The sequence below is a fragment of the Leguminivora glycinivorella genome, chromosome Z (genome assembly GCF_023078275.1).
Source record: "Leguminivora glycinivorella isolate SPB_JAAS2020 chromosome Z, LegGlyc_1.1, whole genome shotgun sequence".
Taxonomy (NCBI): domain Eukaryota; kingdom Metazoa; phylum Arthropoda; class Insecta; order Lepidoptera; family Tortricidae; genus Leguminivora; species Leguminivora glycinivorella.
In genome coordinates this window covers 18,144,955-18,160,390 of record NC_062998.1, presented here as the reverse complement: position 1 = coordinate 18,160,390, position 15,436 = coordinate 18,144,955, and the positions used below count along the sequence as shown (strand labels likewise).

Below are 15,436 nucleotides of genomic sequence, written 5' to 3'. Positions count from 1 at the left end.
CACCTTAAATTAAAAAAAAAAAGTATCTTTCCATTCCCAGCCAAAAAGTAGCCTCATATTAATACATAATTATATTTAAAATAATAAAGTTCTTTAAATAACTCACGATGTTAGGCCGTGTTCTTAACTACAATGTTATTGAGGATCCTTGCTACCTACACATCACTGTACTCGAAATGATTAGGTTTATCCGCATAGTTAGGCTTGTCAATTAATATTGTTTTGAGCATTCACCGCCGACGCCGACCGTCGCAAAGGTGTGCGCTGGGTAGCAGCCAGCGCGGCCGCGGTGGCGATGTCGTGGCGAGCCGGTTCCGCTCTCAGCGATACTCGCGGTGCTCGCCCTTGCGCTGCGTCGCTCCTCGCTATTTTCAGCCTCGCATTCCTCGCGACTGTTTTTCAATCTAATGTGAAACGCATAACGCGCATGCTGCTTTGCGCCTTTGTTTTCGTCGTTCGGCGCGGTAAACGAGTAAATGTTGTAGCTTCGAAGTATTTACAACAATTATTCGATATCGATGTGTCGAAGTAGTGGATGTGTATAGTGGAACTGTGATGATGCTAAAAACTGGCAATAAGTGGAGTGTATATCTATCAGCAGAGTGTAGCGCGGACGGGAGTTGATGTGAAGCGTCGGCGATGGGCCCCACGCGGCTACCGCCGACGCCCGAGGAGGAGCAGTCTCCTCAGGAATTTCATACTTCTCCGTCTGAATTTAAAACATCGTGTACGGCGAGATGTGATCAGTACGTTTAGTTTCGATGTTTTGTCTTCGTAGTAGATACATTTAAGGATTATTTATTTTGACGATTAAGGATTTTGACGACCGATCTGACGCAGTCGGTAGTGACCCTGCCTGCTGCGCCGCGGTCCCGGGTTCGAATCCCGGTAAGGGCATTTATTAGTGTGATGAGCACAGATATTTGTTCCTGAGTCATGGATGTTTTCTATGTATATAAGTATTTATATATTATATATATCGTTGTCTGAGTACCCACAGCACAAGCCTTCTTGAGCTTACCGTGGGCCTCAGTCAATCTGTGTAAGAATGTCCTATAATATTTATTTATTTATATCGAAAATACTCAGCGCAGTATACTGGGTGTTCGCAGAACTGATCGAATCAGAAACACGGAACTGCGCTCCAGAACTCGAGTAGTAGATGTACGTAGGTGCCAAGACCGCTAAGCTTAAGTGGGACTGGGCTGGACACGTCTGCCGCATGCATCCTGAAAGGTGGGCTAAAATGGTTACCGAGTGGGACCCACGGACTACGATAGATGGTGTAGGTAGAGGTACAGGCAGACCAAAAAGGAGATGGTGCGACGACCTGGAAAAATTTTATCCCAACTGGTGGGGAAATGCGAGTGATAGGGTCGAGTGGAGGAAGAGAGGGGAGGCCTTTGCCCAGCAGTGGGACACTAACGCAGGCTAGAAAAAAAAAATATCGAAAATTAATCATATGTATCATAACTTTAACCATTTACAAATGAAATCCGAAAATAAAACTGGACCCATGTCTGTAGGTTCTGAAGGGGAAGTAGCTCATTGATCTAGCATCACCGTTATCGATAAGCAATAAATAACTATATAAATCTGAGCAACGCAGCATTATTTTGCTTACCGTACGGCTCCATCCCCTGTATCACAGAAATGTATGTTGGGTGATGATGATAATCTACAGCTACACCGTGTCTAATAACTTCGAATACAGTACAAATATCGAATAAAACAAATTAACAAAATATTTACTACAGCTATAATTATATTTTATGAATGGCACACTTATATATTACATTCACAACAAATGTTTTGGATGGAACTCCAGCTTTAACTTTTTTACCAGCCTCAAACGCTTCTCGAACGGATCCCACACCATTTTCTAGGCATTTCATCCTAAATACCCTCGATAACCTTTTTGAAATGATCCAGGTTTATGATTTTATAAAAATGTAGTCTTTAAAGCATATATGACCGTACAAAAAAAAACTAATACGCCTAAACCTAGCGAAATGGGTGGCCATTCATGTTTCGACTAAAAAACTGCCAAATTAGTCGGAAACCTCGCTGGAACGCCATTTGCCGTATGTGCTGGAGCTGCGTCTTGTTGGAACACATGATATTCATTCCCAAGCATTCTTAAATTCTTATTAACTTTGGGTCATTTTTTTTCCCCAACACCTGGGTTTTATAGTAAAACTAGCCTTTGCCCGCGGCTTCGCTCGCGTTAGACAGAGACAAAAGTAGCCTATGTCACTCTCCATCCCTTCAACTATCTCCACTTAAAGAATCACATCAATTCGTCGCTCCGTTTTGCCGTGAAAGACGGACAAACAAACATACACACACACTTTCCCGTTTATAATATTAGTATGGATACGTTAATTTTAACGCTTTTATCTATAAGTACTGAAGATAGTCTATCTCGTGTAAGCTCTGGAATGTTTTCTATCCGTGGTGCCCACAACTGAACATTTTGGTTATTATGGGGCTGTTCTATCACACATAGTTTCAGTTTCACGTTATATAAAATACCTCGTCACCTGCGTGCCGAGCAAGTATGAAATGCCATGTACTTTGTGATTGTATTCTATTAAATTGGATATCTTATACTATTAAACGAGCAATTCTTGTATATTTATTTATTTATTTATTTATTTATTTATATATTTATTTATATATACCGACGATCTCGGAAACCGCTCTAACGATTTCGCTGAAATTTGTTTTGTGGGGGTTTTCGGGGGTGAAAAATCGATCTAGCGTAGCCTTAGATCCCGGAAAACGCGAATTTTCGAGTTTTCATGAGTTTTTCTTTCGCATTTGTAAACGTAAAATATGGTCCTTAATTTCGCCGCGCGCGCATCGATTCCGCTTAGCTCAGTCGCACGAGGTCGGTCTAATGTACGCAGATAGATCGTAGGTGTCAGGGTTTCGAATCCCGGCCAGAAATTAAGTTTTTGTTTTTTGTCTTTTTTTTTGTTTTTGTATTTATAAGAGTTTTTTTTTATCTAAAGACGTGATATATTAAAATAGAACCGAGCGAAGCTCGGTCGCCCAGATATTTATATCTTATACTTTTAAACGAGCAATTCTTGTATATTTATTTATTTATATATATATATTTATTTACACTGACGATCTCGGAAACCGCTCTAACGATTTCGCAGAAATTTGTTATGTGGGGGTTTTTGGGGGTGAAAAATCGGTCTAACTTATCCTTAGGTCCCGGAAAACGCGAATTTTCGAGTTTTCACGCGTTTTTCTTGGCGCGCCATCTCGTGTGCAGTAGTTGTACTGTTAAGACAGAATTCTTTCGGTCGATGTAAGTACTATTTATTGCAAACACTAGATGGCGACACAGGTCAAGGCTAAAACGAATAGAAAATACACTATTTGAGTTTTTGTGGCGAAATGCGCGCCATCTCGTGTGGAGTAGTTGTGTTGTTAAGGCTGAGAATTCTTTCGCTCGATGTAGGTAATATTCATTTTTGAACTAGATGGCGACACATGTCAAGGATACGACAGAACCGAGCGAAGCTCGGTTGCCCAGATATTACTCTTTAATTTAAATAAGAATTTGATCATCTGTGATCCTATTATGTGACTGAGGTAAAATATGAGTATTCGAACTTATTGGACACGGTGTAAATCATCATGTATGGATCAGAGTGTTGGGTTGGGCCCTAAAGGTGACGGATGAAAAGAGATTGCGTGTACATAGCAGAGATGAAATTGTTAAGATGGATGTGTGGCGTGACAAGAATGGATAAGATAAAAAATGGATATATCAGAGGAAGCCTAAAAGTAGCACCGATAGTAGAAAAAGTAAGAGCGAATCGACTAGCATCGTATGGACATGCAATGCGGAGGGATAAAAGTCATGTGCCGAGAAAGATATTACGAATGAATGTGGAAGGTGGTGGAATAAGTAATGGGAGAGGAAAACCGAAGAAGAGCTGGATGGACTCTGTGAGACATGACATGGAACGACAACAAGTTGATGATAAGATGACGTGTGATAGAGACGCATGGAAGAGGTACCTAGATATGCTGCGCCGACTCCAAGTGACTGGGATAAGGGCGATTATTTCATGTTTCTTTTAAAACACAGTTCAATAAAAGTTAAAAGGGAACTTTCGAAGCAATTGTTTCCTAAAATATTATGGTTGTCATAAAAATATTTTTAAAGATCCTTATTCGTTTTTAACGACATATCAACCGACACTTTTCCCTATACATAATATACTAAATGTGGCTTGTTCATCAATGTCGTTACAAACTTTACGTTTTTTTTATTAACCTACATGACAGCCCACTGTTGGGTAAAACCGTGATAGCTCCTATCTCCCCTCTGTCTCGATCTTCATCGGACAATGATGGCTGTATAGTAACCGTAGTAAATGGGTACGGAATCCTGAAAATTAATGTCGGCTGATTCTCAATTATTGTTTACATTTTGGTTGGAATTCGAGTGTAAGTCACGAACTATTTGTATAGTGACACGTAAAGCCGCGGTATATGCGGCTTCCTGTGCCGCGGGTCGGGGCGCGCCGCGACACTGCGCGTCACGGGCACGTCACCGCCGCACGCCCACCCTCTCCGTGCACTAACATTCAGCACTCAGGATAAAACTCGTCCTATTTATATAGCGCGTTCCCTCGCAAAACCGTGTCCCACTGAAAATGTCTGAACCGCTAGATGGCGTTGGCGTCATAAACAATGTAGGTATACTGGTACAGTCCACTACAAAGAGATGTATCCACTTTTTCACCTTATTACAATGCAATAAGGTGAAAAAGTGGATACATCTCTTTTTAGTCGACTGTACAAGCAAGATAGTGTGTTTTTACTCCAAACTATTTGCGACATGTAGTCCATTCATAATTTTCATTTCTACCGAGTATAGGGTTGTAAATAGAAAAAAAACCAAATGTTTTTTTTCAGAATTATGAAAAAAAACATGAAAAAAAACCGAGCACCTTGGTTTTTTTTCTAAATATGGTTTTTTTTCAGATGAACAAATAATACGACAATAACGGTTTTTCGTGAGTTGTAACGTGTTTCAATAACAATAACGTACATTTTAATTCAGTATACAAACGTTTATTGGGGAATCCCCGATGCGGCGTGTAGCGTGGAGAGGCGGTGGTGTTGCCAACAGTAAATAGTGATAACTACAAACTACAGATTTCGTAAATGTTACTTTTATAAGACCAGAAATTAAAGTTATTTGATTAAATTCGTTTAATAGTTAACATTAAGTCTAAAAAACCGTATAAAAGTATTAACTACTTTGCAAATTATGAGATTTCGTACTTTAGAAAAAAAAAACATACTCCAGAAAAAAAACGGTACGGTTTTTTTTCATGTTTTTTTTCAAGCCAGAAAAAAAACCGTTTTTTTACAACCCTAACCGAGTACTTCTCGACACCTTTTCAATGCGCCTTAATTCGAGATACCTGCTAGGAAGTGACTCCAAATAACACACCGTCTTACGTAGGCAAACAACTTACGGCGAAGCGATCAGTACGGTGCGGCGCCGGACGCGGCGGTGGCGGAGCGATTTTGCCGCAAATACAAAGCGACGTTAGGACGTTACACAGCGAAAAGGAACCAAACCTTTGATTGATACCTATGGAAATGTCCTAGGTGAAGCGTTCTTGGCGCCAACTCGAGGCGAAGCGGAGAGATACGACGGCCTTGTCCGAAGTGGTCGCCTCTGTAATACACGCGGGATCGACGTGTTTGATGCTAGAAGTCGATATCTACCTTATTAGAATATTCTTATTTAACCCTTTAATGGGTAACGGCAATATATTTGCCATCATACCACTCAAGACATTTAATTTTTTTTTTCAGTACCTAAATGTATCCAGAAAGAGATAAAAAGTAGCCTATGTCACTCTCCATGTCTCCAGTTATAAAATCACCTCAATTCATCGCTCCCTCTTGCCGTGAAAGACAGACAAACAGCCACACACACTTTCCCATTTATAATACATATATATGGATTACGAAATATCGAAAGTTACTACCTCCGTGACAGAAACGCGTGTGCGTTTCGGTTACTCACTATGTTTTCACAGGTGCATGGCATGTGAGCCATTGCACTACTACGTAAAGGTATTGTTTAGGCACTATGATAATTACTTATTAACCACCGCCCCAAATCTCAAGAAAGGTGGTTCTCAATTCGTCTGTATGTTTTTAGGGTTCCGTAGTCAACTATAGTTTCGCCATGTCTGTCTGTCCGTCCGTCCGTCCGTCCGTCCGCGGATAATCTCAGTATCCTTTAGCACTAGAAAGCTGAAATTTGGTACCAATATGGGCAATATGTATATCAATCACGCCGACAAAGTGCAAAAATAAAAAGTGGAAAAAAATGTTTTATTAGGGTACCCCCCCTACACGTAAAGTGGGGAGTGATTTGTTTTTTCATTTCATCCCTAACGTGTGATATATTGTTGGATAGGCATTTAAAAATGAACAGGGGTTTACTTAAACCATTTTTTGGAAGGACTGTTCAATTTACTAAGCGGACACTTAAAAAAAGCATTTTTTTTTCTGCATAGTATAACATCTTATTTAGCTGAATGTTATTAAAACGACAACAAACGTAATAGATAATATTTAATATGAATAACCTAACCTAACCACAAAATTAAAACTTTGAAAAAACCCCCGACCGCGACATAGTGGTCCGATTTTCATGAAACGTGGCTAAGAACACTCCCGACTAACTCAGCTTTCAAACAAAAAAAACTAAATCTAAATCGGTTCATCCGTTCGGGAGCTACGATGCCACAGACAGACACACACACAGACAGACAGACACACAGACAGACACGTCAAACTTATTATAACACCCCGTCGTTTTGGCGTCGGGGGTTAAAAAGAACTTAATTAAGTACATCGGTAAAAATTTCGGACTTTTATACGGATACGACGCATGAGTGTCTGCACATCATTTCTTGCTACTTTTCGGCAAGTTGCAGACCACATTCGTTTGAATTCATCAAGAAATATATCTTCTCAGACATTCTTTTGTAAGTATGTCTCAACAATGGTCTAGTACCGCTCGATAAGTCAGAGATCTGGACAATTTGGTGATAGGCTTCTTTTTGAACAAATTCTTCGTTTTTTGGTTTTAGTAGCTCAACTGTCTTACCAGCATAGTCAGCACTTGCTAAATCAGGCACAAACAAAGAAGAGATAATAATGTATCGGATGGATGACAAAAAATCGTATTTGAATGCATTCTTTTCTGTAAATTTCGCCACCAATAGTACAAGTAGCAAAATAAGATACACTCTTAAAGCAACAGGAACATATTCCCTGCTAAACAAGTACTTTTTTCCCGAATTTATCCATTTTTATGGTTTTCTCCTCATCTAGCACATACTCTCCTACGACGTCATTGTGGGACTGGGTCCCGGTAATGTACTACAGTCAAATTTGACGTACGTTCTGTCGTTCATTAAAATGCAACGAGATTTATTCTTTAGCAACATTTTATACAATTTTCCGTACCATTTTTTGGATCGCAATTTGTTATCTGCACTTCTCTTCTGCATTTTCTGCTTCTTATAAGTCTTTATATTATTTATTTTTTTATATTTTGAACAGTACCTACGCGAATGCCTGCTTTTTTCACAATTTGGTGAACCGATAGATAATTTTACGATTTTAACAACTGCCTAACTTTATCCTCGACTTGAGGATTTGCCGGACCTCTTCTACGCCTAGATTTCAGCAAATCCTCAAGCTTATGATGCTCTTCAAATTTTGTAACGATTTGGAACACCGCTGATTTTGAAAAATTGTACATATTTGCGATTTTTTGCAGATAACACTTTCCAGTACACCATTTGTGCAAGATTGCTTTGCGATCGTTCAAAGTAATACGCTGCATCGTGAAATATAATTAACTATGGAAGAATAACTATGTAGCGATCGACGTTGATAGCTTTTCTAATACATGTCGTCACCGTCAACTGTTTATCAATTGTTTTTAAATTACAAATTTTAAAGATGTTTTAGTGTGTCCGCTTAGTAAATTGAACAGTCCTTAATAGCTCCTAAAGTAAAAAAAAATGTGTCCCTAACTTTTGAACCATAAGTTAAAAAAATATGAAAAAAATTACAAAAGTAGATCTTCATAAACACTTTCTAGGAAAATTATTTTCAACTTGATAGATTGAACAGTTTTTGAAAAAAAAAAACGAGTAACTACGGAACCCTACACTGAGCGTAGCCCCACACGCTCTTGGCCGTTTTTTTTTAAATGTTTGTTCCACGATATCACCGTCGTTACTGGACCGATTTTGAAATATTTATCTTGATTGAATTTGTATACAGATTGGTCCCATTTTTATCAGAACCCAGTACTGATGATGGGATCCTGGAGAAATCGAGGGAACTCCCCAAATCTGAAAGGCATACATATGGTGAATTTTGTATTTTTTATAAGAACAGCATGCATTTACGTACGGAACAGTAACATTTGGTGCAGTGGAACTGCTGATGATGGTCAGAACGAAACTCCTCAAATCTGAACGGCACACTTATAGTGACTTTGGTATTTTTATAAGAACAGCATACACTTACGTCCAGAACAGTGACATTTGGTGCAGTGGGACTGCTGATGAAGATCAGAACGGAACTCCTTAAATCTTCAGATTTATAATGACTTTGCACACTTATAATGACTTTGCTATTTTTATAAGAACAACTTGCGTTTACTTTCAGAACATTTGGTACAGTGGAACTTCTGATGATCATTGGAACGGAACTCCTCAAATTTGAACGGCACACTTATAGTGACTTTGGTATTTTTATAACAACAATTCGTACATGCTATACAGTTCGATCGACATTAACTTCACCACATTCTACTGAGGTAGTTTCGTTGTTGGGACATTCTTGCACCTAACCTGTATATTTTATTTAAGTAAGACGTACACACAAATGGTAGGTATATGTTTACAAGCATGCAAGCGGATCCATAGAAAAAATGCAAGCATCCGAGTGAAAGCAATTTGCAAGTGTTATGCATCCTTACAAGTTCGCCACTAACAATAGAAACTATTATATGGCACGTCCGCGCAAACAAGCTTGTTATACCGATTAATTCTATCTGAATAATCGCAGGCCGATCTGGACATCTTTTTATTATAAAGCTACTAATAACTCAGTCAAAATCAATAAGCACGGAAATATTATAGACTAGCGACCCGCCCCGGCTTCGCACGGGTACTATACCTACATGTAAACCTTCCTCTACAATCACTCTATCTATTAAAAAAAACCGCATCAAAATCCGTTGCGTAGTTTTAAAGATTAAAGCATACATAGGGACATAGGGACAAAAAAAGCGACTTTGTTTTATACTATGTAGTGATAAACTAGTTTTAAACAAAGCAACTTACAAGGAAATTAGTATTTTTTTTCAGAATAACAATGAAAGTACCTGCTTTCAAATAGAGGAAAAACGGTTCAAATCGGTTCACGCAATAAATAATTATCGGTACGGTATAGTGGGCAAAGACCTTTATTCATAATTTGTGCATTTCAAAAATGTATGAAGAAAATCATGTAGTTAGTAACCTATGTTGAATGGAGGCTATATGATTGTTTCAGGGTCCTGGCCCCGACCGCGGTGCTTCAGCTCGCGGAGCGCGAGGAGCCGCCGCCGGCCAACGCGCGCCCGCTCTACTCGCTCGCAATGCGCGGCGCGGTCATATGCTTTTCCGGCTTCCGGAAAAAGGATGAACTCGTAAGTACCGCTTTCTTACATACAGCCTTAGAAAAATTTAAGTTGAAATTACTGTAAAATGTAAATCAAAGCTGTACCTAGAATTTATCCACTTAGATAGTTATTTTCATAGATAATTTGAAGTTAAAACTCTCTGTAAGCAATACACCAAAACTGTACCTAGCGTAAACTTACTTAGATAGTTCTACCCACTTAGATTATGTAAGGGAGTCCCCTCTGCCAAAACAAACTGTCCTGCAGTTTGGCAGAAGATTTAATGTTCTTAAAAAAGGGTTTATTTTGAGAATAAACGATTTTTTTTTACACACCACTACAGGCCAATTGTAACAGAACAAGCGTCTATGACGAGGAAATTGACTCGTTATTACATATAAAACTTACGGCGAATCAACTTTTCCTTGACCAACTATTTGGTGCATATTTTCTTTGAGATTTCATTGGATATTTTAACAAATAATATCTGTGATGTTTAATCACATGTATAGTCACGTCTTCACTCATAAAATTCACTATTATTTGATGCAAAACAGGTTGGAAAAACGTATTTATCAACAAACTACGTTCACATGGACGGAATACTGACACTGACAGTTGTCAACTGAGTAGCGTTCCAATATTATATCTTGATTTCAATTATAGGTCATAAAAATTGATAATGATAAGTAGTGTATATATTTTCTGGATGTGTTTATTGTAGCATTTGGAAACAAAAATGATATTTTGCCTCAAATTTGATTTACAAAACTGGTTAAAAACCTTTGATAAAGTAATATTTGCATATTTATATTTACCACAATATAAAATGTTTCATTACGTACTAGGAATCAACAAAAGATATCTCCACCTCACTCTAAAACACGTGCAGTCATGCAGATGTTACTATTGAGAAGCAAAAACGTACGTGCTGAGATGTCTTGGACATTAATGCCTAAGGCGTACGACTTAGTAAACAAAACAGTTACGACCTTTTTCTTATAAGTGTAATTTAGCGGCTATCCATTGTTATTTGTCGCCAGTCGCCCTTTTGTCTCTCTTTTGTCGCTCTTTTGTAGCTCTTTTGTCGCTCTTTTGTCGCTCTTTTGTCACTCATTTTGAATCTATAAAAGGATCGGAGCGAGCCGACGCGCGTCATTCTTAAAATATCTACAAGACTAACAGTGTCTCTGGCTTTCGTGTGTTACTGGTGAGTGAAGTTGTTCTGCTATTATTTCTCTGTTTGTTTTTACTTGGAAATTATTCTAAGTGATTGTAAACTTTGAAATTGTGTCTCTGTGTGATTGTGCGGGGACAATATCGTCGTACAGTTGGACTTAGACCTATGGTGGAATTGCTTTACCGTCAGTTGTGGGGTTATTTTAGTGTTCTATTTATAGTGTAGTGTTACATTCAAATTAATGTGTATAGTGAAGTTTTCTGTGCTTTGTTTCTTGAGTGCCGTCAAGCAATACAAAGACTGGGTCGATGTATGGCTGGTGCTTGGAGATAAGTCTGTGTTTGGTTTTGTAGGGAGTAATTCTTGCAAAACTAAGCTTAGATTATAGCACGTAAAGGAAACTTCACTCGTTTGTTTAGTTGGTCAGTAAAATTGAATTTAGTAATTTTCTATGGGGTTATTTTGTGAAAGTTATAAGCCAGATCATTGTTTGTGACAGACTGTTGTCCGGCTAGGCGCTTCTTCCCTTACGGTGTCAAATAAGAGGCGTTTAGGGGTCTTTTTGTTCCAAGTGGAGGGCTTGGGCGCTTTTATTTACTTACAAAAGCGTATTTTCTCACCGGTCTCAAAGAGTCCAACTGTTAGATGGAAGTGAGGACTTTCACGATTGACGAAAGACATTAGGAGTAATCCTTGCTCACTGAAGTCGGCAGTATTTGAGGCTGGGGTCCTATATTTATATATATTTATTTACTCGGTGCTCTAGTCCATGCTGGCGTTGGTCGCTGGGGATTTCGGTTGTGATCGATCCACATCTAAGTAAAGTTGATCACAGCTGGGTCTCTCATGTGGCTGGTACTGGTGTGTCCTAGAATACTGGATATATACACAGATAGGGCGATCTACTCTCTGCTACCCTAGCCTGCGGGCAAAAGCAGAGGGGGGGATCAGAACTCAAGCCTATAGGTTGTCTATCTCAGCTTCGCTGGCTGAACTGTACAGCTTATGGTAGGGATACACTTGTGCATATTTTGAACATTAGATCTATGGTAAGTGACGGTCTGTGTTTCAGATATGCTAGAGTAGGGAAAACGATAGGACTAGGGTAAAGTCACACACTATTTCTATGAAAGTAGAGTTCTTTTATGATTGGTCTTGGAATATAATTGGTCAACGTGTATTGTGGAGAAATAATTTAACTACTACTATTTATATGGTTTAAATGGACTTTAAATGTGGTGTTTACTATCTTAAAATATGTGGTAAAACTGGTAATTTATAAAATCTCTTATTACTTAATTTATTTGAGTGAAATTAATAATTGTGGTAGCAATTTCTGATTCTTCGTGTGGCATCGAGCCAGTGAGTGTTGCTAACTAGTTTTTCAAGGTAAATTCTATCAAGTTGGTTAGGGAAACAAACTATTCTTTGGAATAAAAAGCATAGGTTTGTTATAGGGCCCAGTGGCATGCGAGCGCCGTCCACTGATGACAAGTCAAAAGCTTCAAGGAGTTACTAGACTTACTTACTTCGTTCTCAGTGGTAGCAACTACTCGGAGCCTTGATGATACATTAGAAGGATCGAGAAGTTATGGTCTATTAGCAGTATTGGGGAAAAGGGGGGATTAGCTAGGAAAAAGAAACAAAACAAAATAAAAGGGGGTTAGTTCGTAGATAGGTAGCCCTTCAGGCTTACTTGCTTAGGATGCCTGATAAAGTGGTTTGATCAGGCTAGGGGATTCATACGGCATCGGAAGGCAGCCCTGCAACTCGAATCCATTAATAGGTCGTAGCCGATGATTACCAAAATATTTTTTAATATTTATTTCATGTATGTTTCACTCACTAACTTCTATTCTAAAAATTTTCTTCATTACGTCATTAATTTTCTCACATATAACTTTCTAGGCCTAAATCTGATAAACTACTCTTCTATAACACTATATTATTATGCTACAATAACCTTTATTCTTCTTTAAAATATAAATAAATAAAAATTTAAATATTAGTCAAAAATACAGCTGATACTCATTAAAGGATCTAGGTTATCGCGGTTCACATCGAAGGGTTCTACTTATTCACGCTAGACGATCACAAGGCCAAATTTACGGGGTATATTTAAAGGGGGGTTAACTATACTGTTGATTAGTCAAGTAAGTAAGTAAATAAGTAAGGTGAGCGGCGGTTTGGTTACACAATTCACGAAAGTGGCCACGAATGGAATAAACTAAACGTTGATTGTATCAGTGACAACTGTATCGACATACCTAGTAACTATCACGAGCTACCATTTTATTGGTTCATATGTTACACACGTATTTTCATTCACTCATTCGTTCCATTTATGCCCTCTATTGTGAATTGACCTGTACTAAATCGAATCCAACCATATTAACACTTGTTAACAGATGTCTGATATTTGACATGGATAAATTAGCCATTTAAACATTAATGAGGTTTGTCATTATTAAAAGATTGAACTGGAAGCGTTTGAAGAATATACTGTCAATTTAAAAAAAAGAGATAAATATCTTCTTTATTTTTAACCGACTTCAAAAAAGGAGGAGGTTCTCTATTCGACTGAATGTTTTTTTTTTTTTTTTGTATGTTACTCGATATCTCCGAGAATCGTGGACCGATTTTCAAAATTTTTTTTTTGATCGAACGGGTATAACCCCGAGATGGTCCCATTGGCACCAAGTCAGTGTCTGATGATGGGATCTTGGAGAAATCGAGGGAACTCTTCAAATGTTATAGGCACATGTAATGTTTTTAGTGTATTTTTCAAAGGTACACCAGTATTTACGCCTGACGGTAGTAATTTTATGTGGCTGAGCTGATGATGGAAGGTCAACTCCTCAATGGTTAGGAGTTAAAGGATAATTCTTTCACTACTGTACATATATTCGGACTGATACATATCACTAGGAACCACTAAAAATCAACAAATAAATTAACTTTTTAACAAAAAATAAACCGCCTTCAAAAATAAGCGCGTTACAAAACACGGAGAAACTAAAAAGCAAAAAATAATAAACCTTTGAATTCAGATTTCTTATCGTATTGCAATAATCTAAACATCCAAATTATAAACAAATCAATTATTTTTGGAGTCGGTACCAGCCTGTGTATGGTTGGGTGGGACAAACAGGCAATAGCAAGGCGACGAACAGGTCTGGTACCGACCACAAAAATAATTGATTTGTTTATAATTTGGATGTTTAGATTATTGCAATACGATAATAAATCTGAATTCCAAAGGTTTATTATTTTTTGCTTTTTAGTTTCTCCGTGTTTTGTAACGCGCTTATTTTTGAAGGCGGTTTTATTTTTTGTTAAAAAGTTAATTAATGTAACAGCGACCTATAGTCTGCCCAAAATGAGTAGAAATTCCTTTCAAATCAATATGTGTGAAAAAACGGGACGATACTACGATGTTGCCACTTTTAAATTTCTACTCTTTTTGGTCAGACTGTAAACTCATGGAAGGTACCTATACCTACAGGTCGATTCCCGTAGGCTGGCCCGAATGGAATCTAAATCTATGTGTGTATCAGATTAACCAATTAAAATATAATTAATTCTGATTGAATACCGAAGTCTACACAATGACGGATACATTGTTTCATTTTTTAATTTTTATGCGTGCCAAGTTTTGTGATTCTACGTGTACAGTGACCGGCATAAATAAGTAATGATTTCTGTACCTTGTCGCTTTTAATCGTTTGACAATTTCGTATGAAATTTCATACACGACGTTAAGGTGGCTCGCCTAGGTTACCCGAAGCTCAGGCTGCGTTAGATGGCGTTAATCTGCAAATTACCAGTCTTATTTTTTTTGTGGAGTCGTACAGGCATTTATATACTTTCAATTATGCTTCGCGAACATTTAATATTAAAATTGACGTATTACAACAAACATTCAACTTCTCATTGTAACGTTAATCCCCTTAATGTAGATAAATTTACTATTTTACACTATTTTTAAGTACCACTCACACATACAAACAGTGTTTTTGTATTCCTTCTAGTCGATAATTTCACGCGGCGACAGCTTGTGTAAATAGCCTTGCGGTAAATACGTGCCATCGCATGATTTGCATGGAAGTACTGGGTTCGAATCCAGGACTCTTTCTCTTTTTTTTTTTTTTTTTTTACTACGTCGGTGGCAAACAAGCATATGGTCCGCCTGATGGAAAGCGGTCACCGTAACCTATGGACGCCTGCAACTCGAAGAGTGTCGCATGCGCGTTGCCGCCCCTTTAGAAACTTGTACACTCCCCTTTGCTGCGTGTGCACAGCAAAAAGGAGTGTACAAGTTCAAAGGAGGGTTTGGGTTACCGACAACTCAAAGGACAATAGACGGAACAAATTAGTTCCGTAAGTCCTCCCGTCGTCAGCACCCCGCACCCTCGTTGAGCTCTGGCAGCCTTACTCACCGGCAGGAACACAACACTATGAGACACTATTTTTTGTTTTATTATTGTACATAAATGTATATGTAC

The 15,436-nt window shown here is 38.3% G+C and overlaps 1 protein-coding gene across 3 annotated transcripts in view; it reads left to right on the top strand.

Annotated features, from left to right (window-relative positions):
- Window positions 1-15,436, top strand: part of LOC125241123 (protein ECT2) — a 65,310-nt gene that overhangs the window by 15,942 nt on the left and 33,932 nt on the right. For 2 of the 3 annotated variants that reach the window (XM_048149458.1, XM_048149454.1), the window contains exon 3: window positions 9,643-9,778. In XM_048149458.1, the coding sequence (XP_048005415.1) occupies window positions 9,643-9,778 (136 nt within the window). Of the gene's footprint in view, window positions 1-500; window positions 747-9,642; window positions 9,779-15,436 lie in introns of those variants that run through there. The other variant, XM_048149457.1, reaches the window with a different exon arrangement.